The 25,496-nt window shown below is 34.6% G+C and overlaps 1 protein-coding gene across 2 annotated transcripts in view; it reads left to right on the top strand.

Annotated features, from left to right (window-relative positions):
* mei-P26 (meiotic P26) overlaps positions 1–22,657 on the top strand; it is a 37,912-nt gene extending 15,255 nt beyond the window's left edge. For both annotated transcript variants that reach the window (XM_071597097.1, XM_071597096.1), the window contains exons 5-15: positions 774–914; positions 3,224–3,451; positions 3,542–3,642; positions 3,854–4,058; positions 4,933–5,527; positions 7,019–7,207; positions 9,028–9,272; positions 11,851–12,044; positions 12,716–12,879; positions 13,188–13,420; positions 16,127–22,657. In XM_071597097.1, coding sequence (XP_071453198.1) covers positions 774–914; positions 3,224–3,451; positions 3,542–3,642; positions 3,854–4,058; positions 4,933–5,527; positions 7,019–7,207; positions 9,028–9,272; positions 11,851–12,044; positions 12,716–12,879; positions 13,188–13,420; positions 16,127–16,231 — 2,400 coding nt within the window. In that variant the 3' untranslated portion in view covers positions 16,232–22,657. The remainder of the gene's footprint in view (positions 1–773; positions 915–3,223; positions 3,452–3,541; positions 3,643–3,853; positions 4,059–4,932; positions 5,528–7,018; positions 7,208–9,027; positions 9,273–11,850; positions 12,045–12,715; positions 12,880–13,187; positions 13,421–16,126) is intronic.
* The last annotated feature ends 2,839 nt before the right edge of the window (positions 22,658–25,496 follow it).

A 25,496-nucleotide genomic window follows, 5' to 3' on the forward strand; every position in this document is an offset into this window, starting at 1 on the left:
AGGAAACCATAATTAAGGAAGAATCAAAGCAAGGTTGATCCTTATCACCCTTTATATTTTATGTGTAACTACGAAGACAATTAATGAGGCAATGAAAAAAGGTGAAGAGGTGGCATACAAATACTCCCAGAAAGGATATGCATGCTGCAATTTGTAGGCAACATGATTCTGCTCGCAGAGAAGAAAGAAGGCATTACAGGAGTGCTTTTATTGTCAACCATAAAGATGGCTTGATAGGTGATGGTAGAGAGTTCACCCAATAATAAGCACACTATTTTGAGATTGTATTAGATTTATTACACAATCAATACAGAAATATTTACTGTTGTTGAGAGAATTGTCAGGTTTAATAGAAGGTGAATGGAGTAATGTGAGGTCTGAAGCATTAAAAAATTTCCAATATGAAATTTTATCCAGGCTATGAGATACACATTGTTATTTCTATGCATGTTTATGCATTTTTGTTTGCTGTTTTGCTTTTATATACAATAAAATAAATGGGAACCAAAACCATGGTTTATGGAATTGTTCAATCATAGTTGCATCATTTTGAATAATAAGATGAATACAATCATGCATCTTTGTGCAAAACATGCCTTTGAGCTTTGCTTGAAAACTTAATCAAAATCAAATTTTTCTTGAAATCAGTCTACATAAAATTAAAATTCCTCAGTATTAAGTTCTTTAAAATGAATATAATCAATCGACATTTTATCCAGCCATACTGATTCATTTCGTAGCTAGATACTAATTGTTTAAAACTCTATTTTTAGTTCATGCGCTGCTTCGAAAACCATCAGGTGGTTGCATTTGAAGAACTGAAGAAATCTGGTGAGGCAGTTCCAATTCATAAGCCAATTTTCTGCATCACTCATCCCTCAGAGAATGTGCAGTACTATTGTGAACCATGCCAGGTAAATGAATCTTGTGATTTTTGTCATTTGTTCTTGGTAATCATGGCTAATTAGGAAAGTTTTTTGTTCACATATTATATATTTTCTTATTAGAATGAGAACTGTTGGTGATACTTATATTGGAAAATTAAAAATAAAATTCATTCTATACCTACATGGTAGGCCACCTACAATCAATAATTTAGCAGCTTTAAAAAAAGTAATTTTTTTATACATACATTATTCATAATATAACATAAGAAGTTCAACATCTAGTAATTTTAAGTCTTTGCATGCAGGCCAAAATTCTGCAGCAGATAATTTTTTTAAGTAAGTAATCTACCAGTTAAGGTAGGTTTTTGGATGGACACAACTGCCAAATAAATGTTTTGTGACTCTTAACAAAACAAAATCCGGCAACCTCTTCTACATCAGGTCCTTTTATCTCCGAGTACTTCCTTCCTCCCTTCATCCCATCTAACATCCCTATCCTGTTCCTGCCCTTTCCTCATTTGCCTAACATTCTCTCTATTACAGTCTTCAACATCCCACTGCCAGTCAGTATGCCCTTCATCCATTTTTCCTGCCTCCATAGGATTGCTGCCAACCAACCCCTCTCTTCTCCCACAATGCCAAGCACTTCCTCTTTCGTTTTCCTTTTGGTCTATTTCACCTTCTTCATTCTTCTCCAAACCCGTATTTCAAAAGCCTCCCATCTAAGTCTATCCTCCAGCTTCAATGACCACGTTTCCGCGCCGTACATAGCTATGCTCCATATTAAAGTTTTTACCAGTCTTTTCTTAATATCCTTGCTCAACGTCCCTGTCATCAACTCCCACCTCCTCGTGAAAGCCTTTTTGTCTTGCGCAATTCTTCTCCTTACGTCCCTACTACTTTGACCGTGTTGTTCCAAAACACTTCCAAGATGCGTAAATTGTTCTACCTGCTCTAGTTTTTGCCCTCCTGTTTTAATGTTTAGCTTAAGCCTTTTTTTTCTTGAAAGTCGTGTAACCTTTGTTTTATTAATATTGATTCTCATCCCATATATGTCGCATTGATTTCCAATTCACTCAGCAATGCTTGCAACCCCTTGTCTGATTGACTAACTAAAGCTTGGTCATCAGCAAACCTAACTGATTTTTTAGACAGCAGATGTAAGTAATCTATATTGCCATAGCACAGTAAGATTATGCCTTAGATGTATTAGTTGATCTCCATGAAATTTATTTGTAGTAGGGTCTTAAATTCATGGTTCTGAAAGGTCAAAATTCTTCAGTGAAGTAAGAAGAATTTTTTTTCTCATGCATATGTTCTAAGAACCTAATCAGGAAGCTTTTTGAGACCATTTATTTAGTAGTTAACTCATAAGTTAAAATCCAATCATTGTTATCTGAACCTTTGCAAAGGATTTAAACATTTAAAAATTAGATGTTGAAAAAGTCTGGTATCACACTGAATGAAAACTAAAAATGACTTGCCAGTATAGCAAAAAAGTTATTGCTGAAAACTTAACAGTAAAAACATTCTTTAAGGGTTAGGTAATTTTTAATGTAAAATATGCTTCCTAATAACAGAGACGAAAGCTCTTGCAATTTTCGACCCATTAAAGATCTATTATCGACTTGTTTCAATGTACTACATCAGAGTTTAATATAGTAATAGTTTTTTCATCCCTGTCATTATGGAACGGTTCCATCACATTACACCTAAATTGTAATTTGTGTGTGCTCCCTGTTTTTCAGCGCTGAAATGAAGGAAAAGTTGGAAATTCTGCAAAATTGACAAATGATTTTAATGAAAGTAAAAACATTTGTTTTTTTTATGGTTTGAATAGAAGTTTCTTTGACACTTGTAAACAAATGGCTGACAAAATAGCAAAATCATTGTCATCCAGAAAATGTCAAGTCACTGCCATTTTTGTTGATATTACGTAACCTCATTGTCATCTATTACTCCTTTATGTATCCTCAGTCATTGTTCAAGGGTGGTATTACCCACAGATTTCCCCTTAAAGCGTCTTCTGCCCTAATTAGTTCTAAGAAACTCAAACATGTCCTACACCGTGATCCTTGCACAAGATTACAGCACATTGTACATTATACTTTTATACTGCTGATGGATTTCCTATTTCATCAGTGGCTGTCATTCATTTTCATTTTTCATTAGCCGTAAAATAGCTTACCTTTTGCATCAACTCATCATAAAATTTATACTGAACTACAGTATACTGTATACTTAATCTATTTCACCAGAAATTCATTTTCATGTATTTTATTATGGTACAATATGTGTATTCATGTACTGTGTAATGACTGAGGCATCTGTAACAGGTACTGATGTGTAAGGAGTGTGTAGTGGAGCACAGTGGGTCATCACATGACTGGGAGAAGGCTAGTGAAGTGGAAGGTCGCCTCCGAGAGGAGCTGGTCTCCTTAATGGCTCAGAGCAAGGCACAGGTGGGACTCTGTGAAGAGGCATCCACACTGCTGGAGAATGCTCTTGGGGAACTCCAGTTACAACATGATAATGCACGTGCATTCATTCAAGAGACTTTTCAGGTAATATCGATGTTTGCATTATATCACTTCCCTGTTGAGAGGAAAAAAATGATCAATTCTGTTAATAATTTTTTTTCATTCACTTTTCAGAGTTATAAAGCCATTTTGGAGAATTGCCGGGATAAAGTTTTAAATGATTTAGAGTCTCTACACTCCAAAAGCGAGCTGAAAATAATGGATACATTTCACAAGTAAGGGGTTATGCATGCATTATTACTATTTTTGATAAATAGTCTTCTTTATTTTAATATTTTTGCTGTTATATGCAGTATCTCAATTAATAAGGTCAATTTTAATTTGAGGATGATTAATAATTAGCCTTTGAAACGTGTCAATATCATGTGATATAATGTTTCAAAAGTGTATTTGAATGACTAGTAATGAGTGTATATGTTTACTCAGTGTGGAAAAGACCATGGATAAAATTGAAGATGCTTGTAAGTTCACATCAAGACTTTTGGAGCATGGAAATTCAGTGGAAATCCTATCCCTGAAAGGAGTGGTTGGAGCACAGCTGAATAATTTAATCAACAACACACCTAAACCAGATGTCAGTGTTTCTTTAGAATTTGAGACAGACATAAAGAAGTTTGAAGCTGCAGCTAAGGTAAGTATACATATTGCTCGTAAAAACTTCCTAACCTAGAAAATAAGAATAAATCATTATGGCTCAAAAAGAAATTAAGAAGTTGGCTTTACATTTTAATTGTTTCATTTCATGATTGCCTCTGTATTTCAGCTACAGGGAAGTTAGTTGTATCTTTAACTTTCAACAAGTTTGTGAAATTGTCCATGTAAGTCAAACAGTTATGGTGTTAATTGGTAAAGAAAGAAATTAAAATTCGGAAAATTTTAGCATTTTAAAAGGACTCAGTAAAGCTAATGTATGGTCAGAGAATTCAGTCTTATCAAATGCATGAATACCAAGGGCTTGAAGGGATATACTACAGAGTGGAATGGGATGGCAATGAAAAACTATTTTTGAATGTCACATTAAGACCACAGACATGATGCAAGAGGACCTGCACATCCAATGAGGGAGTTAAGACACCCTTCATGTGATGATGTTTTGCAAAAATTTAAAAGCAACTGCCATTGACATAGTGCCATATGATTTTCCGTATTTATAATATTCAATATCTAGTATTTCTCTTCAAATTTTGTAATGCTAGCTAATTGTGGTAAAACTCATTGAATGCTATCAACTGTGTTTGTTCCATCGTACTTTTGATTTATATTTAGAGATATCATGAACTTTTAAATTGGTCAAAATTACAGTTAAGAACAGTAAGGCAGAGATCATTACTGTGCATTAGTAGAGTGGAAAAAGTGATCTTGAACTGGTGAAAAGTTAAGTTTGTTCACTGAGTTTCGTACTCTCTGGTTTTGCATGATAAGAGCCGCTGTTAATTTAAATGAAGCCACAAATCATATATCTGTCTATTTATGTAACTTTCTGACTGCTGCCTCTTGTTTTGCAGGCCACATTTGGGAACCTGAAACGTGAGGTACCAGGGACGCCTAAGGGAGTGAGCCCACCTCCTTCACTCTCCGACCAACAGTCCCCACCCAACCCTAGTCCAGCCTCCCTTCCAACCTCCACGCAGTCCTCATTTGAAGGTGAGCCTCCATTCCCACCAATTGCCCCTCCTCAACCCCCTCTTGCCCCTCCACTACCACCTCCACCCTCCACAGCACTGCCACCACCCCCTACCCAAACCGCGGCTCCCCTAAGCACCCCTCCTCCTCCACCCTCATCATCCGGACCCCTCTCTCCCCCTGGGACTGTTGCTCCCCCTCCCCTCCAGCTCACCAGTATCCAGGAGTACAACCTCCAGCAACTGGCTTCACTGGCCGAGACAGTGGAAAGGGAACAGGCTGCAGCAGTTCGTGCCGCAGCCCGTTCTTCTGTTCCCCCGGTCCAACCCCCCACTGCCCCCAGTTCTAATCCCAGCCCCACACCATCATCCTTCTCTCTTGCAGACCTCCTCTCTGGAGACCTAAATTCTACCAGCAATGCCATCAACAATCTGCATGCGCTTGCCAAGCTGGGAAGCGTGTCACTGGGTACCCCAGGTTAGTTTGGAAGTCGGTGGAATGACAGGCACTTAATCATTGGTATTTGCTTATTTATGTGATAATTTTCACTTTGGTTTAGCCCAGTATATAATTCCTGCACTTAAATACCCAAAATCTAGAGGTTTCATTCTTAATTGTGTCATAAAGATAGGGTTCATCACCTGCAATTTGGCTAATAATATTCTAAGAGGCCTTAGAGCTGGCTAAGCTTTTTAGCATTCCAATTAGTGTCATGGAATATTCAGTCAACATCATAATATCTCTTGAAACTGTTTTTTGTTAGACTAAAAAAATGTTGCATTAGTTAACCATGTTTATTTGTGGGGAAGGTTTCCTTGATGAGGTAAGAACACTATCCTCAAGGACATGCTTAATACCCTTACCTTCGAGTATGCCATATATTTTTCCTGTAATTACTTCAAAGGTATACAGGAAGGGGTGCTTGAGTAAAATCACTAACTTGGTAATTTCAGTCCTTAAACCAAGAGGATAAGAGTACTGTTAACTGTGGACTGTCATTAGGACTCTCCTTGGTAGTCCATTTTCCTTGTTACTACACCTGTTCCCTCAGGTCCTGGTGCTAATCCATAATTATTTTATCTCATTTTGGTGACATCTTTTGTATGTCATGATGAAAGACCACAATTCAAATTTCTTTATGCATAAGTAGACTACCCAAAGGCAAATTAACGAAACATAAAGATTGTTTCTTGTTTATAAAGATCAAAACCTCTTCTTATAATTTGTTTTTGTGAATAGATGAAAAAATTGTCTTAGTTGGTGATTAAGAAGAAATAATCATGAAGATATGAATGCTCTTTTTATTTTTTGTGATGCCATCTCAACATGTTTATTTATGGCCATTGTGGTTTGTTTTAAAAATTTTCGTGGCAATGTTATGAAAATGGCACAACCACAAGTAATTTGGATTGTTAATAGATAAGTTTATGGAGAAGATAAGGAGATACACGCTAGAATATCAGCTGTGGAGAAACATTGCCAAAAGCCAAATGGTGACTGAAGAAATATTGAATGTCTCCAAAGAGTTGACTAAAATCCTCTGATGAAACATGTAGAATTAGCAGTGGTTCAGTATTAGCTCTTCCTGCCAAGAACATTCAAATGTCTCTGGCATTATTATACAATACAGGGTAGGTAATGGAAAGTAATGGAGCTGTTTTTGGGGTGAAAAAATGTGTCAGAACTATGATGCAAACCATGGATCAACTTCTTCAGAAGGGTGAATAATTTTAACTTTAACAACAATAGGAATGCCTGCAGAGTAGTGTTAACTCATGTTCATTCTTGTTACACTTCAATGATTGAATTTTTTGTAGATTTCAAGTATAAATTCGTATCTACTCTATATATGAATCGTATATAATCCATCTGCTCTTTGCCAATCAGAATGAGACTAGTATGTGTTCCAGTGATTCAGAAGATTTTATATATTTGGTACTAGGAGTTACCTTATTTATTACTCTTTAGATGTGGCCAATGGAACCCTCAATGGAGGCCCTGCAAGGGCTGCCTTGGCCCTTGGGCGTGTGTCCTCTCCAACATTGGACTCAGGCCCTTCAGCTCTTCTGGCCAATGCGCATTCCTCCATGAGCTCCCTCAATGGTGCAGCATTTCAACCCATATCATCCTCTACGTCGCCAATACTTTCTCAACCAGGTATTGCACCCAGCATTCTTGAGATACACATTTATAATTAATGGCATGTATTTACTTTTATGAGATAAAAAATTTTGAGCAGCCATATCAGCTGAAATTAGCATTTAAAACAATAGAAATCGCATGATTTTCTACATTCAGTGTGATTTGTCTAATATAGATTTTGTTGTGGTACAGCATGATCTTAAAGGTGAGCCTTGACGGTTAATATACAATAAAACCTCTATGCAACAACGTCACGGGACCAAAGAATGGGTGTTCATTGTTCGGAGGTTAAGGTTTGGCTAATCATAGGAGCGGCCCATCCATGTGCAAGTGAGGCAATTAATTATCAGGATTATGTAATGTCGTATATCCAGTGCAGTAAATAAATGTGCAAGTTTCAGCATGAAAAGATGGTCAGTAAGCATTATTCTCGTCATGTCTGTAATGCATGCTTTCAAACATTGCTAAACAGCATCACCCATTGAATTAAATTTGAGCTTTTAAAAAAATTCTTTTCCAAGCTCTCTTCCAAAAAGCTAAAATATTTTCATCCTCTGAAATAAACATCGGTAGCAGTTCACAAGTCTGTAGATTTTTTTCATAGACACAATCACTTCTTGATCCATTGGTTGAAGAATAGTAGTCACAATTGGCTGCAAAAAAGTGATGAAATATCTCCATCATTTCTGATACTGAAATGATCTCAACAGGGTGAGTAAGGGCATTATATTACAAATTGATGACTGTCTTGAACCTGTCTTTAAAGAAATCAAAATTAATCCAAGTGCTTCCAGGTGCACTTTAATTGTGAACTTTCCTATTCTTTAAGATGCATAGTTTTTATGCTCCTTTCCTATCATTAGATATTACATTCTTTTACCTCCTGAATCAGTGCTAACACACAGAATTGTAACTTCTCTTTATTTATCTTGTGCCCAGGAACAAATTTTTCATTTTCTGCTGTGAGGAAATGTTATGAGAGGCCCTTCCAATACAGGCTGGATTCATTGGTATTAGAGATTACATATGGAAGTAGATTTTTTCTTGTATTAACTCTGAAATTGTCAAAAATGTCATTTACTTTCGTAAAAACAATGTAATGCTTCCTTCAGGGATCAAAATAATGTAACATAAATTTGTTAAATCCCATTTTTGTAATTTCAAATGATTATTCCATGAGAATACTTTAGAAATCAGCTATGACAGCTCATTCTCTTGCATGTAATGAAATTTTTTGCAGGATGTATTAAATCAAAGTTCTATTGGTTATGCGACCCAATTGTAATTAATTTATATCCATGTCTCATGCAATTTGTTTCAATTTGACAGATTAATTACTATGCCCATACTTCTTTGCGACCTTGCAATGATGTTTAATTGCTGAAGTTTGCAATCTAAAAATTTGTTTTAGCAATAAAACCAGATATTATATAAGACCATTAAATCTTGTGAAAGTGGGTTGGGAAAGATAAACCATGTCTTCATAAAATCACTGAATTGCATAATTGTATTGCACATGATGATACAGTGTGGCGAAACTAGTCGTCAATAATAAATTCTTACCTGTGGAAACGCAGAGTTTCTGATTCTTTTTTGGTGCTTTGCAAATGGATTTTCACTAAGTGCTTTAGCTATTTCTCAAGTATAAATTTGCGTATGTGATGATTTAATATGAAGATGCTCAATGACATATTGAAGTAATTTATTACAATTGAATTAATGAGCGGTATATTGTTCTTTTTTAATATAAAAAGAATAATTAAAAAACTATTATTAAAGTAGTAGTTGCAATTTGAATGTGACCTAACTAGTGATGTTTTATTCTTGTGGAACAGATGAGATTCTGGGAGATGGAAGCACAGTAGGGCAAGGGGTTGCTGGTGCTGGTGGCAGTAGCACTGGGAGCGGTGGTGCTTACCCTCAGCCTCGGTCAGCAACAACTAAGTTGGCTCCGATGCAGATCCGCTGCAAGTTTGGACAGTTGGGACCTGGTAAAGGCCAGTTCAACTCCCCCCACGGCTTTTGCCTGGGAATAGAGGAGGACATTATTGTGGCAGACACCAACAATCACAGAATTCAAGTGCGTATTTAGGCCAGAGTGCTATTTCAGTTAAAATGGGAGTATTTTCCTGTTTAGACAATTGCCTGTAATGGTTTGAAAGTGTCGGAATTGAATCGTGTGTTTTCACAATTGTGTTCAGTATGGAGGCCTGTAATTTTATGTTTCACCAGATACATCATGAGAATCAACTTGTTTCAGAATTTTTATTATGCCCTCGAAATTGTTTTTTGCCTTGTATTTCGATTGTTAAGTAGAATAAAATTTACATTCCCAAGTAATTGCAGAGAACTTAGCCCATGAGGGTCTGAGCTTCCTTGCCCTTCTATTTGTGCAAACAGTTGTCCAATTTCAAAATTGTTTGAAGAAAATATAATTATATTTGATTCAGGGTAGTTTTGATGCGATCAATCAAGTTTCAATAACTTTTTAATATCTAGGATTTCATCATATCATATCATCAGGATTCGATCATATTCCATATCTGTTACATCAAGGCAGTGCAAATTGTCTCAAATGTCAGTCACCAGTTCTTGCATTTTTTTTGCGTTTCATCATGTTTGGGTCAAAGTCATTTTAATCCCTCATAATTTCAGCTTATTGCAATTATTAAACTTTTAGATATAACAAAAACTAACCTTGAACTTAAAATTAAACCACTTGGCTTTTCCACTTAGAAAAAGTTTATTTACTACCTAGGTTTCGTTATGGTATAATCAGGTAAAAATATTATTTTTATTACTTGTTATTTACCCAGAGATTCCAATACAAAAATACCAGGTGGCTGGTGTATGTCCATGATATAAGGCATGTCAAAAAGGATCAAAGACGCGGGCTCAATTAAGATGCATAAAAGAAATGATAGTCATAGTTACATAAAAGTTTGGCACAAACCGATGAACATAGGCTGTAACATGCACATGCAATATCAAATTCAGAAAACTCATTGATCACCAACATGAATCAGATCGTGAACATTGCTAGAAACTAAAACTATGAACTTACTGGTCGGGAATATTGTTAAGATATTCATCAACCAAGTAGAACATATATATTTAGAAAACCAGGATCTTCAAAGGTCACTAAATGTATTGCATCAAGTTCTGCAAAGATACAACATGAACATAAACAAGGCGAAGACTAAAATTCTAGTGCATGGAAGAGAGAAGTGGAATACAGTAGTCACACTGAAAGGACAAATATTGGAGCGAGTAGATTCCTTTGCCTCTCTCGGAAGTACCATCACATGGGACGGAAGAAGTACTATAGAAATCAAGTGAAGAATAGCTCAAGCTGAGAGAGCATTCGCAATGAAAAGACAACTGCTGTGTTCAAAGAAGATAGAATTACAGATGAGGAAACAATGCGTGAAAACATTTGCATGGGGCGTGGCACTCTATGGATCAGAAGCATGGGTCACCAGAAAATTAGACCAAAAAAGACTAGAAACATAAGAAACTTGGTGCTAGAGGAGGAGGCTTAAGATCAAATGGACGAATAAAGTAAGAAATTAAGAAATGTCCAGATGAGTAGACGAAGAACAGACCTCATGAAACACCATAGAGAAAAGAACTAGATGGATTGGCCACACCCTGAGGCACAATGGATTCGTGAAGAATATAAAAGAAGGACAAATAAAGGGAAAAGTCCCTAGAGGAAGGCCAAGGGATAAATATGTACATTGGGCAAATGAAAAAGAAAGTGCATTGCAAAAAATACCAGGAAGTAAGCCAATTAGCTTCAGAAGGGTAGGTTGGAGGGCTGCAGTCAACCAATCTTAGGATTAAAAGACCAATGATGATGATGATGATAAAAAACAATAATGCCTGTGAAATCTCAATGTGTTCACCAATGATCGGTGTCTCCCTTATTTGGATTCTTAAATTACAACTGTTGATTGATTGCTTGATACCTAAATCAATCAGAAGAATAGGAACCAAAGCTACCAACATGTCCAGCACTAGGACTAAAAGAAAGTGAAAGTGGCCTATCATTAAATTCAGTCCAACCCCATATTTGCATTATCAGAATATTTTAATTGCAATTTACTACATTTTTATCGTGTCCAGTACAATTTTCTATTTTTCGAACATTTGTGGATCCAATATTTACATTCTCAGTTTCAGTTCAGATTTCATTTTCAGTTTTAATCGTGGTAATTCTTTTTTCCTGCCATTTGCATTATCCCCCATTTTACACTTTTCCTGGGGTCCCGTGAAGTGTGCAAATAAAGGCTTTTCTTGTGTTATGTTAAGCAAAATTAGACACCATTTAAAAATCCACTATGTGTACGCCAGGAAACTTGACAATTCACTAAATACTATCTCAAAGTTTCTTTTTATCATTGCCTGCATATAGCAGAAAAAATTGAATTTTTTGATGTTTCACAGATTCAATGTCAAATTGCTCAGTAGCCCTTACATAAGTCTATTGTCAGTCATATTTTTTTTCCTGTCTTGTCCAAAGCAATAATTATTACTTTCAACTGCTAATATATTGTTAATTTCAAATTTTGCAATGCATCTACACCAAAGCATTTAAAATCGGCAGGTGACTGGCTGCTTTTAATGCAATAACTAATTTGTCTTTTTTATTGCAGGTATTTGAAAAGACTGGCACGTTCAAGTTTCAATTTGGAATACCTGGGAAGGAAGAAGGACAGCTGTGGTATCCTCGTAAAGTTGCAGTGATGAGGAATTCTGGGAAGTTTGTGGTGTGCGATCGAGGGAATGAGAGGTCCCGCATGCAGATATTCACCAAAAATGGCCATTTCATCAAAAAAATTGCCATAAGGTGATAGCAGAAATATTAATACACCCAGCTTATTTAAATTATTCATCCTTTAATAACTAATTTTAAGTACCTTTTGCATAGGAATGAATGAGTTTGTTGAGAAGGTGAGCATGATGTAAATTCGGAATCACAGGTGAAAATCTTTCGTATGATATAGTCTTCAAAATTTTCTTGTTAATCAAAACCATTTCTCTGACTTAAGGTAACCAATAATTTAGTGGGTATTATACTTATTATAAAGTGCTTAAAATTTTGGTTATCATTCATGCCACTCTGGGAATAAATATGTTCTCATGATGAACCAAGGGAGACAGACCACTTGATGACTTAGATGGTTTGAGGCTCCACTATTTTAGGAGGCTCTTTAATTTTAACTTCAATGTCTTAAAAATCATTCATTTTTAAGACAATTTAAAATTTAGATTAATGCTTGTAGTAATTATGGTTGGTGTTTGTATCATAAATCAGTTTCTCACGTGCTGTGGTATGTTAGTTTATCTCATTCACGACTATATAAAAAATATACCCACCTACAAAATGGACAAAAAGCAAAGGAGAAACTTGTTCCATGTGCTCTTGCAAGTCCTCTTTTAAGAGGAGCTAGTTTTTATGTATTGGAATCTAAAGCTACTATATTCAATTATTTTTTCTCCTATATAAACTTGAAACAGATACATCGACATAGTGGCTGGGCTGGCAGTTACTACCCAGGGTCACATTGTGGCAGTTGACAGTGTGTCACCTACTGTCTTTGTGATATCAGAAAGTGGGGACCTGGTGCGTTGGCTTGACTGCAGTGACTTTATGAGAGAACCTTCAGACATTGCCATCAGTGGTGAGAAATTTTTTATCTTTAATTTTTGCTCGATGAGAATTTTTCCTGCTGAGTGACATTCCACTTTCAGTGAAATTGAGAGTGACAAAGAGGCAGAATTTTTCCTTGCCTACTTTCAAAGTTCTTTGTAAAATAAAAAGAGAGATCTTAACTAGCATGCTAATGAAATTATTTTTTATGAACAATTTCGAATTTATCCAATTTTTCCTTCTGTAATTCATGACTTGATTTTATGCATCCTTGAGTTTTTAGTATTTCTCTTAAATTGGAAATAATTCCTACTTATTCATTCCTATCTTCTCATTCAGGAAAGGAGTATTTTGTGTGCGACTTCAAGGGGCATTGCGTTGTTGTATTCAACGAAGAAGGTCGCTTTCTGCGTAGGATAGGCTGTGAAAACATCACTAATTTCCCCAATGGCATTGATATTTCTGATGCTGGGGATGTTTTGGTGGGCGATTCACATGGCAACAGATTCCATGTTGCCGTTTTCTCCCGTGTAGGATCATTGCTTTCAGAGTTCGAATGCCCATATGTAAAGGTATGTTTTTTCTTTTCCTTCTTTTTTTGGTAATATCTTGCCTCATGTTAAGGATAAGTTTGTTTGGAGAAATGGTGAATGCAATACTTTGTGATTTAATTATCTTTAGATATCATCCTTGAAAGGAATTTTAGTTTTATGGTGAAACATGTACCATGTTATTAATTTATTTCATGCTTATTTAAAATTATTTTTTCTTTTGGTAATGTTCCTAAGTAAATATTATTACCTAATTTTATGCTTAAATTTTGTGAATATTGAAATTTTAAAGTTTGAATTATTTAAATTTGAACTTTTCACCATAAGCCATTATTATTTCCCACCCATTTTGATCTATTAAATTATATTTCACTCCTTGCATTTTAATTGAGAATGCTCCCATCAGTAATCAGAAATTTAAATGGCATTTAATGAAACCTCTCAGACATGTAAACTATACTCCATTGCATGCAAAAGAATAATTTAAAGTTTTTTCACTAAAAATGTTTATTTAAGAGGATGAACTATTTATAATGTGAGAATTTATGTAGATGTTTTCATTCTTGATTAGTGTATTTACTTAAAACATTGCATGGGTTTGTAATTCTGAATCTGGCTTGCTGAGTAAATAAAAAATACTGGGGATATTAATTATGGTTGCCACCTGTTGGGAAAACTGAAAAATCTGCAAAAGTCAAGAAGTAGTCACTTGGAACTGTAAAAGTTGGGGAATTTGCAGATTTTTACAGGATGTTTTATTACTAATAAAAAAAGACAATTGTAAGCAGAATTTATATGGGATTGTAGAATTAATATTCTTTCCACAGTGAGAAAAGAAGGTACTGGTTTACCAGGCTTGCAAAATTGATATATTTAAACCCCTTTCAATTCTTGGGTATTACTCTGTTCACATTTTACCTTTGAATAGAATTTACCATTGAATAAAATCTCCTGTCCTTTATTAAGAAGTGAGAATTTTAGATAAATTCATATCCTAAATAAGTTTGCCGGCAAATATGGCCCAGTTAAATTTTTAAATTGAGTAGTCAATTGAATGAGCTCAGTCATTTTTATTTTATTTATCTATTGATAAGAAAAATCCTTTTTGTTCAGATAAATGTAATCTTTGAAAGGAGAATGTTGTTAATGAATTGCTTGAGTTCTGATGAGCAATCATTTATGGCATTGATACTTTTCATTGGTTCTGTTCACTTAAAGTGTCACAATTTAAATATTTTGTATCTGTGAGGTAAACTTCAGAAAGAGCATGTAAAATAAAAAATTTTTCCTTACATCGCATATAATCTTTATCTCCTTAGATTCTGTTGTTACTTTCCTATTTTTATCTGTAATCTCTTAATGCTTGCTTGCTTTTTTGATGCTTTTACCAGTCTTCGCATCTTATATGCATATGTATCCTCCAAATTCCTGACCATATTCGATCCACAATTTGATATTAGCCTTTTATTCCTTGTACATCCCGCTGAGTCTTCATTCATCACCCTTCTCATATTAATCAGCTGCTTGTGCTACCTTCTCGCATGTTCTGTACTTTCATGTATCTACCCTCTTTCCCTCCAATTGTCTTTTTCCTAACAACCATTCTTTCTTTTTCATTCTTCTCTCTAGCCATACTAACTTCTATTATCTCTGTAATGCTGCTTTTTATATCTTTCCGTTCCTTACTAAGGTTTAAATGTTTTTCCTATGACTAGTGGAATTTTATTGCCTAGAATTACCTGGATGTCTGTTATCATATTACTATTACTTTCATTGCCATTAATAATATTGCAGCTTTCAACTACATAGGAATGAAATTAAAAAATTATGATTCACAACTATTACGCATTAAAGCAAAGATATCAGCTATTGTATCATAATAAATTAATGCACTTTGTAGCTTCTGCACGAATATATATTTGTAACGACCATGGTTTCGTTGCCAGGCAACATCTTCAGGTGACAAGTAGGAATACAGAACAAGTATATATGTATATCAATCACTGGAGGGGGATGAGGGATAGATAGGGAAAGACCCCGCTCATCCCCCTCCAGTGATTGATGCATATACTTGTTCTGTATTGTTACTTGTCACCTGAAGATGTTGCCTGCCGATTAAACCATGGTCGTGCCAAATAGATATTCATGTGGAAGCTGCAAAGTGCATTAATTTATTATGAAAGACTTCCACCGAGTCACGCCTGAGATTGTGTAAGCTATTGTATCATTTCTTTTATTAGATTAGATATGATTAGGCGTATTATAATTATGACCATTATTATTTTTATAGTTTTTATAGATATTTATGGTTATGTAGATTATTCAATTGATATGAATTGTAATAATTATATATTCTCCAAAATATGAAGACCAGAGTGATATTGTGCAGTGAAGAATAAAGGAAGACATAAAATAGGTAAAATGGAGGATTTAGGAAACCACCAAGCTGGAAAAATGGTTTTATCCACTAAGTTATTAAGTATATTTCTTGATAAGGACCATCATTGCAAAACCAATTAAGGTAGTTAACGTGGATTAATTTTTAACCTAATTTTCTGAATTTATGATTTGAACTCATAAAATTGATAAGGTAAAAGCAATCAACTAGAGTGAATAAATCTGTCTCAATAGTGGCCAAATTTCTGCGTACTGATTGCTCATCATTATTGCTCTTTATTTGTCACGTTTTTTAAAAAGTATAATAATTTTCTTTTTGCCTGTTTTTAGGTGTCACGATGCTGTGGACTGAAGATAACCTCAGAAGGTTATGTCGTGACTCTGGCCAAAAACAACCACCATGTGCTGGTTTTAAATACACTCTACATAGTCTAAGGCGCAGTAGGCAAATATTTTTTTGATCTCGGTACTGGTGTGACTTCAAATGCTTCAACTAGTTGAAGAAAGTATTTCTTCAATTCACAAGCAGAAGTTACGTCATGAGTACATTTGCCCACATCAAAGTAACAAATAGGTTTAAAAAACTAGTAGCATGCACTAAATTATTGGTTGGCACATGGTTCCTAATGTGGAGGAAATGCTTTTGGGGTGATACAGACTGCGTTGTTGCTTGAGTCTGTGTAAATGTTGTTGAAATTGACGTGCGTTCGATTGGCGACTGAGACACAGGGTAAGAGCGTATGCATGTGATGAGTGAATGGAGAAGGGTACGTTGTTACGTGTTTCCCAAATGGATTAAATGGTAATTTTAAATATAATTCTAATTACAATACTTACTCAGGTTGGATTATTTTTCTTTATATAAATATATATATATAGCATTATTGCAATTATTTACTCTGCAAAGCAATGAGCTCTTGATATTGTACATGCTGAATATTCCAAGATTTAAGAGACAGAAAGCGTGTAATCTATGAATATATTCCCAGTGCCATTAATGTAAAGTTAATTTTGGCTTGTCTCATGATTGCAGAAGCCTGTAGAACAGGAATTATTTTGCCAGGACTTGTTAATTTTTTCAGTCAGTGTAATGCCTTCTTGTAGTGTAATTTACTGACTTGTTGCATTTTATTGTAAAAATTTTAGCAAAAAAAACACAAAAAGAAAAGGAAAATGTTAAATTTATATATACATTAACTTCATGAGGCAAGTTAGATAAAAGTGTATTATTATTACTAAACCAGGGTGCTGTAATTTGCACAATGGCCATGTTCATCTCATTTCAAGTGCCTGTATGGTAGTAACTGTTCTGGTCAGTGTGCCAACCAGCTTTGGTTTGACTCCTCCCTTTTTATCAGAAGTAAAGAGAGCTTTAGGCCAGTGGCCAATCTTTTGAAAAAGGTGGCTTCTAATCGGACTGGTGTGTGGCACGTCGCTCGGTGGGGCAATGTTAGTTTCAAGGAAAGCTTGCCATCCACAAAAAAATAAGAAACCTCGTACTTGCCTTGTGGAAACCCATTCATTTTGGATAGGTTACACTCTGTTCCTGCTATTAGGATGAAAAGAGCAGTCACAGATTTTAAAGCCGGGTTAATTCTCGACTTGCGTGGAGCTGTGAACATTGTTTATCCATTTCTTCTTGGTAAACTACCATTGGAAAATGCCTGTGATAATAGTATCTTCAGGATGAGTTGTGACCTTATTCTCTGTTGTTATTTTATGTACAATGTTAGGGCTGTCTATTATCAGCAAAATTTAGAGAGTAAGGTTTAGCATAAATTTCTACAAGACAAAATTCTTGCATGTTATTCAAAGGCCAGATACATCTATTGTACTCACTTCACGACTGGTTTTAGAGTCTCTCTACTGAGACATGAAATTGTATGTTGCATGGGCTGCGTCTCAAAGAAAATGAAAAAAAAATAGTTTTTCATGGGAAGTTTTTTCATCTGTTTTGGGTTTGTTTGAAAAAAAACAGGATGATTTAAACCATATATTTTTGTTATTGCCTTGAGTGATGATGCAAAATTTTACACATACTTATATCTGCTCACATTGAAACATACTTATACAAGTTTTGAGTAAAAATATATATACATATATACATATATTTACACAACTTTTTACCCCAGGGTGGGTGTGATGGCCCCACTATCCCCTCTTGGCCTGACCCCTGACTGCAGTTACTTCCTCCAGTGGTGACTGTGGTGTTAGGTGGAAGGTACCTGGGGCTATGCCTCCCACCCCTTTTACCCACTTTGATTTACCTCGATAGAATATTGTGGTAATTGTGATAGAATTTTTGATGATTTTTACAATCACCATTCTTGCATGTGTACAAAATCGTTCTAGGAAATGTGTACTAGTAATCATTTTCATACCCCCAATTACAAAAAAAAATTTTACTAAGACCTCTGCTAATGTGGGAGCACTGTTGAAGTTTTTGGGAGCATAGGGATCACATCATCGTATGCGACTGGTTTTTTCCCACCTCTTATTATTCACTAGCAATAAGTGTTGTTAGTTTTGTCAGTATTGAAACATCAAAACGCTCCCGTCACCAAGTTTATCTCTGTGCGTGAGCGTCTTTTGGAATAACTGTCGTGTATCATTCCATCCAAAGAGGGAATTAGCTGCGAGGGATGCTTGTTTTGGGAATCCATTTATTTCACATTTGTATGTTGTGATTTTATCCAGCCGTTTTGTAGGAGCATCCCAACTCACTCTCGACTTCCCTCGCACCTACTTCCTTGCAGCCCATCACTTTTGAAGCGAGAAACACCCAAGACTGGCTCGGTATGTTTTGACGAGCCTGCCTTAGATGCTTCTCCTTTTCTTCCCTTGATTTAGTACGCTTAACAAGGTGTATTGCCTTGCTCTTGCATCCCTGTGCTATTGCACTGGGATGTGTTAACCAAACCCCAAAATCTTTGGTGAATGAAGAAGCTATCTAGCAGTTGCAAGGGCAACTTCATGTCTTCCTAGTTGCTGTAGGTTTTGTTTGCTGTTGCGGAAAGAAATGTCATCTCAATGGACACCTCTGTTTTAGGGGTTGTTAATTTTCTCTTGTAGGTTTAGTAGTGAGTTGCAAACTCAGTTCTTGTTTGCATTTCTTGTTTGGTATTCATTATTATTTTTTAAAAGTATTTACTTTTAATTAAATTTTTCATATTACTATATTTAATATTTTTCTTTGTTATTTTATGTAAGCATTACATTCTACTCTTTTTTTTTGGGGAGATAAAGAGAACCAGTCATAATATGTGCCATGTTTCTTAGGAGGTGACCTGCGAGTTTTTCAGACCCTTTTAAGGAATTACAATCAGAATACTCTTTTTCATCTATTGAAATTATAATGAAAAATGTGAACCATAAGTGCACACTAGTAGGTCATTTCCAATGAAGCAGGGGCACAACTCTCCTCCCCGGCACCTTATGCAATTTCTCTGGAAAACATAAGTAAATGTTTTGGCGGCAGTCATATTGCTGTTTGCGATACATTTTTTAAAATGTTAATTGTGAATGGGAGTCAGTCTATAAAGAAAAGTTTGCTTATTTTTTAAAAACAAAAAAACATGCCATAACATTAAAAAGTTTCATTGTATTGATTAGTAAACTTGTTAGCATAATTCACATTGTTGCTTTACTGGCGTGGCCCATTAGCCCAAGAAGATGTGCAAACATGGAAGAGAGATGGGGTGAGTTTGAGGGACATTTGGAAGGGTTTTTCAAGACAAGCAAATCTCAGCCCAGACCCTTAAGCATTTTTATCCTTTGACTATCTTGCCTTCCTTCCATTGTTGCATCTCTCCACTCGCTTCCATGTTTGACCATTGGAATGCGCCAAATAATGCTAGTAGTCCTGTAGGACTGGCACAGAAAAGGTTGTGAATGTGTTTTAGTTGAAAATTTGTTCTGTCTCACCCATGCGTTTGTGCAATAATAATGTGACAGAATTAAGGTAAACCAATTAAACATGATGTATAGGAAAGATAAAAGTTTGTGTATGTATGTATAAGAATATATATATATATGTATATACTGATATATACCTGCTCATATGTGCGTGAGTACTTTATTTATTGATTAGTGGTCGTAGATTGTTGGCAAATTTAAGACAAAAACAGTAGACCGCTAAGAGGTCATTTCTAATGTTTGTGGTTAAAAAGAAAATATAGTGTTGAATGGGCGTTATTTCCACACCAGAAAGAAAATTTCTGCTACTAATATAAATATATATTCCCTGTGTTACTTCCTATACAATCTGTTGATCAGAATGCCTTTCATGAAATTAATGGTACTATATTCTTTTTAGTGCTGGTGATGATATTTGCCCATTAAATTTAATTCCTAGTTTAAGGGCCCAGTGTTCCTTAATTCCCATTTAACACGACTGCATCTAAATAAAATACGTACGTTTGCATGAGCATACTACAAACAATCAATGTTCGCTATTGCATTCCAAGCCTTGTAAATGATCAACTATATTACATGCAAATTGACAAAAGTGAGGTTGCACAGTTGATAAATATTGTTGCATAATATAATACCCTATTTTATTAGGAAATTATTCTTTCTTTAGTCAGTTCAAGTACAAATGTTTTAAAGTAACCAAAATCATAAAAAAATATATTATTCTTTTGTAAATGTAACACCATACAAGCATTGTTAATACATTTGTAACATATTATTCATTTTTTTTACAAATCCAGATTAACATATCATTAATCTCTAGTTGTTCCATTTTATTGTGATTTATTTGCTTTGGAATTTGAAAGCAGTTTTGCTATTGTCTGGATTTTGAAATCTTCCATGTATGTTTTGTTTGGCTTGTGTAACTCCCTTAATTTGTTTACAAAAGATTTTATCAAAATATTAAATTTTTAAATTTCATAGAAAGGACGTTTTATTTTTATTCCTAAATTGTCATGTTTGAAAGTTGTTATTCTTGGGACCTGGTACATTAGTATGTGTACATATTTCAATATACTATAAAAAAGTCAATCATATTTTAATGTGAAGGAACTTGAAAGCTGTGGCTAGTGTGGCAAATGGTGGACGTACTTGGGCAGAAGTTGAAGACTAATACTTGCCCAATAGTGTTGTTGGTGTTTGATTGCAACTTGTCGTCTTTGAATATTTTATGAGCAGTGCAGTGACATCTAGTTTTTAGTTATTCTAATCAACTTTTTGTTGAACTTTTAATAGATTGCTGTGTTTCATCTTCACATGCTTCCAAAGAGGTTTGATTGCTAGTCCATGAATAGGTGTGTGCCCGCTTTGACAACTGATAGCTAACATACTTCCTTTTGTGCCTAAAGGGAAATAAGGGCTTTTTTTGTTTAGCATTCAATATTCCATGTTCTTATCAGTGGCATATTTTTTGTGTGTTAATTCTGTCATATCCATAGAATTACACATTCTTATACACTTATTAATGCATACATTCTGAAAGACAATTGACTGTTATGTAGTGAGCATGAAAAGTTACTGTAAGTGTAGCTATCCCTTAAAAAAAAAACCAAGTTGTAAAATTGTCCCAGTATTTTGAGGAAAACATAAAAGAGGAGAATAGCTGAATTTTGGATTGACTTTTAACTCACATTTATATGACTGTTTGAAATTGATTGTATTAAACTTTTCATTTTCTGCTACAGAGATGTTGATTGTTCGTTAAATGTCATTTCTTTTCCTTGTAAAATGTATATGGGATAATTTTACTATTGTGTATTGTGTTCCTAAAATCTGGTAAGAGTTTGTGAAGCATTAAAAGAAATAAGTTGTATATGTGTTACTACTACTGTTTTTTACAATCTACATTTATCCCTCTGTTAAATCTTTGTGGAAATGCTTAAGGTATATTAAATGTGTACTCCAATGCTTACATATAATCAAGTTTAAGGCTTAAGTTGAGTATGGATTTCCTTCCGTGTATTGGGGGACAGGTTTTGCATTTTGTTTAAGGGTGTGTTACGAGTCTTCTATAAGACCAAAAAGATCAAGCAGGAGTCGCACACTTTAAAAGTGGCAATCACAAAGTTTTTAAGTGTTCTGGGTTCCTGTGAAAATTTTTAGCAATTTTGCTATTTTTGGAAAATGTTATGATTACAATTAAATGGACTTGAAAATGTTTGTGTATGGCTTGTTTTTTACTTACATTTGAACCAAAGTGAGTTTCTGCACATTGAAGTATTTCTCTTCAACAATGTTCAGTTATCATCCACATTTTAGTAATGTGTTGCTAATGAGTATTGAAAGAAACAAAAATCAATCTTTTGATTTTCTTGATTATGATGCGCCGTCACTTTAAATGTTCAAAATATTTTTACAGGCAATGGTTCCATTTAAGGACCAACTGTGTGTAAATGCTGTTGAGTCAATTTATATTGTTGGTGTATTACCACATGATTATTAGTTTGGAGAATATATTTTATAATTGCAGCATATTGTTAAAATCTTGAAGTATAGATGTGGGCATGAAGGCACTTGTTAATAAGAATCGAAGTTGATGATTTTTTCATTACACTATTTTTAAGTGCTTAGAATAAATGGTAGTTTCCTGCTGCAATCAAAAGTATGCAGTAGTATTGGAAGTGAATTTATGAATGGAAGATACACGACTCATTTTGCAAGTGTTTTTAGTGTGATCATCTTGAAATCTAAGTAATGTGACATTGAGATTGAATTCAGTACGTTGTATTATGGTCATCAATATTTAAGTAAGCTGTTGATGAAATTTATAATTTTTGTAATATTTTACCTGCTATATTCCATGTTTTGGTTTTGTTAAATATTAACTGGCATCAAAAATAGTAGTATGTTTTGAACTGACTTGTAGGTTATTCTTCATGAATAAATTTTTGCCAGGAACATCTCTTTTTTACCTTGCCTGTTTTATTTACCAAAATTCTCGCATCAGCAAGAAGATACTTATGATAATATGTAGAAAAATGTAAATTTTCTCTATGTAAGCAAATTAATTTTTGTAAGATTCATTTCTGTTGCCTGTTAAATTCATTAGTCAGAGAGACATTGGTTAGAAGTTTCAATTTCATGCTCAATATTACTGTGGTAACAAGTTACTAGCTGTAATAAATTTTGGAACCTATTCAATCTACATATTCATGTGCATTTGTACAAGTGCCCATGAATGCGTTAAAACAGGTAATTCAATTAGCTAAAACAATTAATAATTTTTATAAATATATATTAAGTATTGGAAACAATTGATGAAGAGACAATATATACGGAGATATCTTAGATGCATTCATTACAATATTAGGAAATTCATAAGTTTTATCTGAACACGGCATTTTCCAAGTAATTTCCCATACAAATGTGTTGTAAGTAAAATTTTTAAGCCAAAATCTGAATTAAATTTGGATGTGGAGTTCCGGTGACAATAATGATATTATCCTTAAAAAGTTAAATGTAGTAATAAATTAAGTATTTGAGCCGTTTATTTTGACAGTGACCTACAGGTAACTCCGTTTTTCAATTTTTTGCCGGTTACCATAATTAAATGTAGTATATATTAGTAAAGTATTTCAGGTTGCTTATATTCAGAGCAAATACGATAAATTTCTCACACAAGTTTTCAAAATTAATTAAATAACTGAGCCGTGTAGTTTGAAAGTGGCCCAACCTCATTTATACTTACATCAAGATATTTACTATTAATAATGTCGGAAATCAGTGATGAAGGTAATTTCAATTAATTAGTATTTCCAAGTTAACTTAATTTTTGGGGAAATTGCGTTAGTTGAATAACCCGTACGATTAATTAATGTAAAACTTAAAATTTAATATAAAATTTTAGAAATTATTTCACCCACGAGGAAAAACAGAACAAGACCATTAATTAGTTCAGATAGTGAAGAAGTAATAGTAACTAATAATTTTTACAAAATCGAAAAAGAAACAGACTTATAGAACAATATCGTCTTCAGAGGATGAGGATCCGAATAGCAATGAAGAAAAGATTGATGCATCATGCATCCAAAAAGTGCGAAAGATTAAACGGAATTCAGGAAAAAGATATTGCACTCATACCGGGATATATATATATATATACGTGTTCCTATCCTTTATACGTGTTCCTATCCCTTTTCCTTATATATGTTTCTGTATATATGAGTATTTATTCGCCGTTTGGCGGGATTTCGTGTTTGAATGTATATATATATATATATATATATATATATATATATATATATATATATATATATATATATTATATATATATATATAATATATATATATTATATATATATATATATATATATATATATATATATATATATATATATATATATATAAAACCTTCGGGTTGATTACTGTCTTTATGTTTTTTAAATAAATGAGTACATGCATTCAAACACGGAATTCCACCATACGGCAAACAAATATTCCTTCACGTGGTTCTTCAGGTCAGACTGAAAGGCCTCGGTCAGGGGGTTAATGGAGTCTTGGAGGCGCAGGGTTTGCTGGGAAGGGAATTAAAGATGGTGGATAAGGGTGGGAATTTCAAAAGATAGGAAAGCTAGTAAATATGAGGATTCTCAAGTTCTCACCTCAAAAACGGTAGCTGAATCGGGTAGGGATGCTAGGATGGTTATGGAGAAACACTGGTCAAAGGAAAGGTGGTGGGAATTCGCCTATGAAAATATAGAAAGAGAAGGGTTTGAGGCAGAATTACAGGAGTAGTGGTGATTGTTCTTTCGAATGGACAAGGGGTACATACATAGTGCTAAGGGGTGGTTGTAAGGAAGGAAAAGATGAGGAATTTTTTCAGGGGATTTTAGAATCTGACAATGTTTCTGAGATTGGGTCGTTTGTATGCGAGAGCAGGGGAATTGGGCAGTAAGGATGAGGTAGCATCATTATCGTGTAACATAGGAATCAGACTTGAAGAAAGGTTTTCAGTTTGTGGGATCTGGGGAAATACTGTAGGTGCTACAAAGGCTGAGTCATGAATCAGATATGGGGTTGTTTTTCAGTTGGGTGTGTGGTTGGGCTAAGAGATGGATTTGATTCTATAAGAGCTTTTCTGGGTAACCACTTTTGTGAAATGCATTGTGTAGATTGTGGAGGTATTTGTTGAGGGTGGCAGTGGTGTTGCAAATCTGGTGTCCGTGGATAGAGAGAGAGTTGGGAATTGAGTGTTTGGTGAGAGAGAGTGAAAAATTTGAGGAAAGAAAGTTGGCATTGATGTCACCGGTATTAATAGCATGGTCATAGTTCGGAAGAAAGGATCTTTATTAAACAGGTGGTGGGGAAATGTAATGAGAAAGTTAAAGAGAGGTGTTATTTCGCTCTAGTTAGACCTCAATTGGAATATGTCACAAGTATTTGGGATCCTTAGGAGAAAATTTGGCAAAAAGAATTAGATAAAGTGCAGAGAAAATCCGCCAGATTCGTTAAAAATTGTTGTAATAAGAACACAAGTGTGACAGGTCTCCTAGGGGAATTAGGCTGGAAACCACTTGAAAGAACAAGCGGGGCTTAGACTTTTAGAAAGTTTCAGAACAAACGAGTTTAACTATGAAACTGAAGGAATCATAATGGCCCCACACTACTTAGGTAGATCAGACCACAAAGATACAATAAGGGAGATATATTCCAGTGCAGATAGATACAAATACTCATTCTTTCCCCGAACAAATTAGGAATCATAAATTCAAGAAACTGAAGTTATTTT

Source organism: Hetaerina americana, unplaced genomic scaffold (genome assembly GCF_022747635.1).
Source record: "Hetaerina americana unplaced genomic scaffold, ioHetAmer1.1.p SCAF_8, whole genome shotgun sequence".
Taxonomy (NCBI): domain Eukaryota; kingdom Metazoa; phylum Arthropoda; class Insecta; order Odonata; family Calopterygidae; genus Hetaerina; species Hetaerina americana.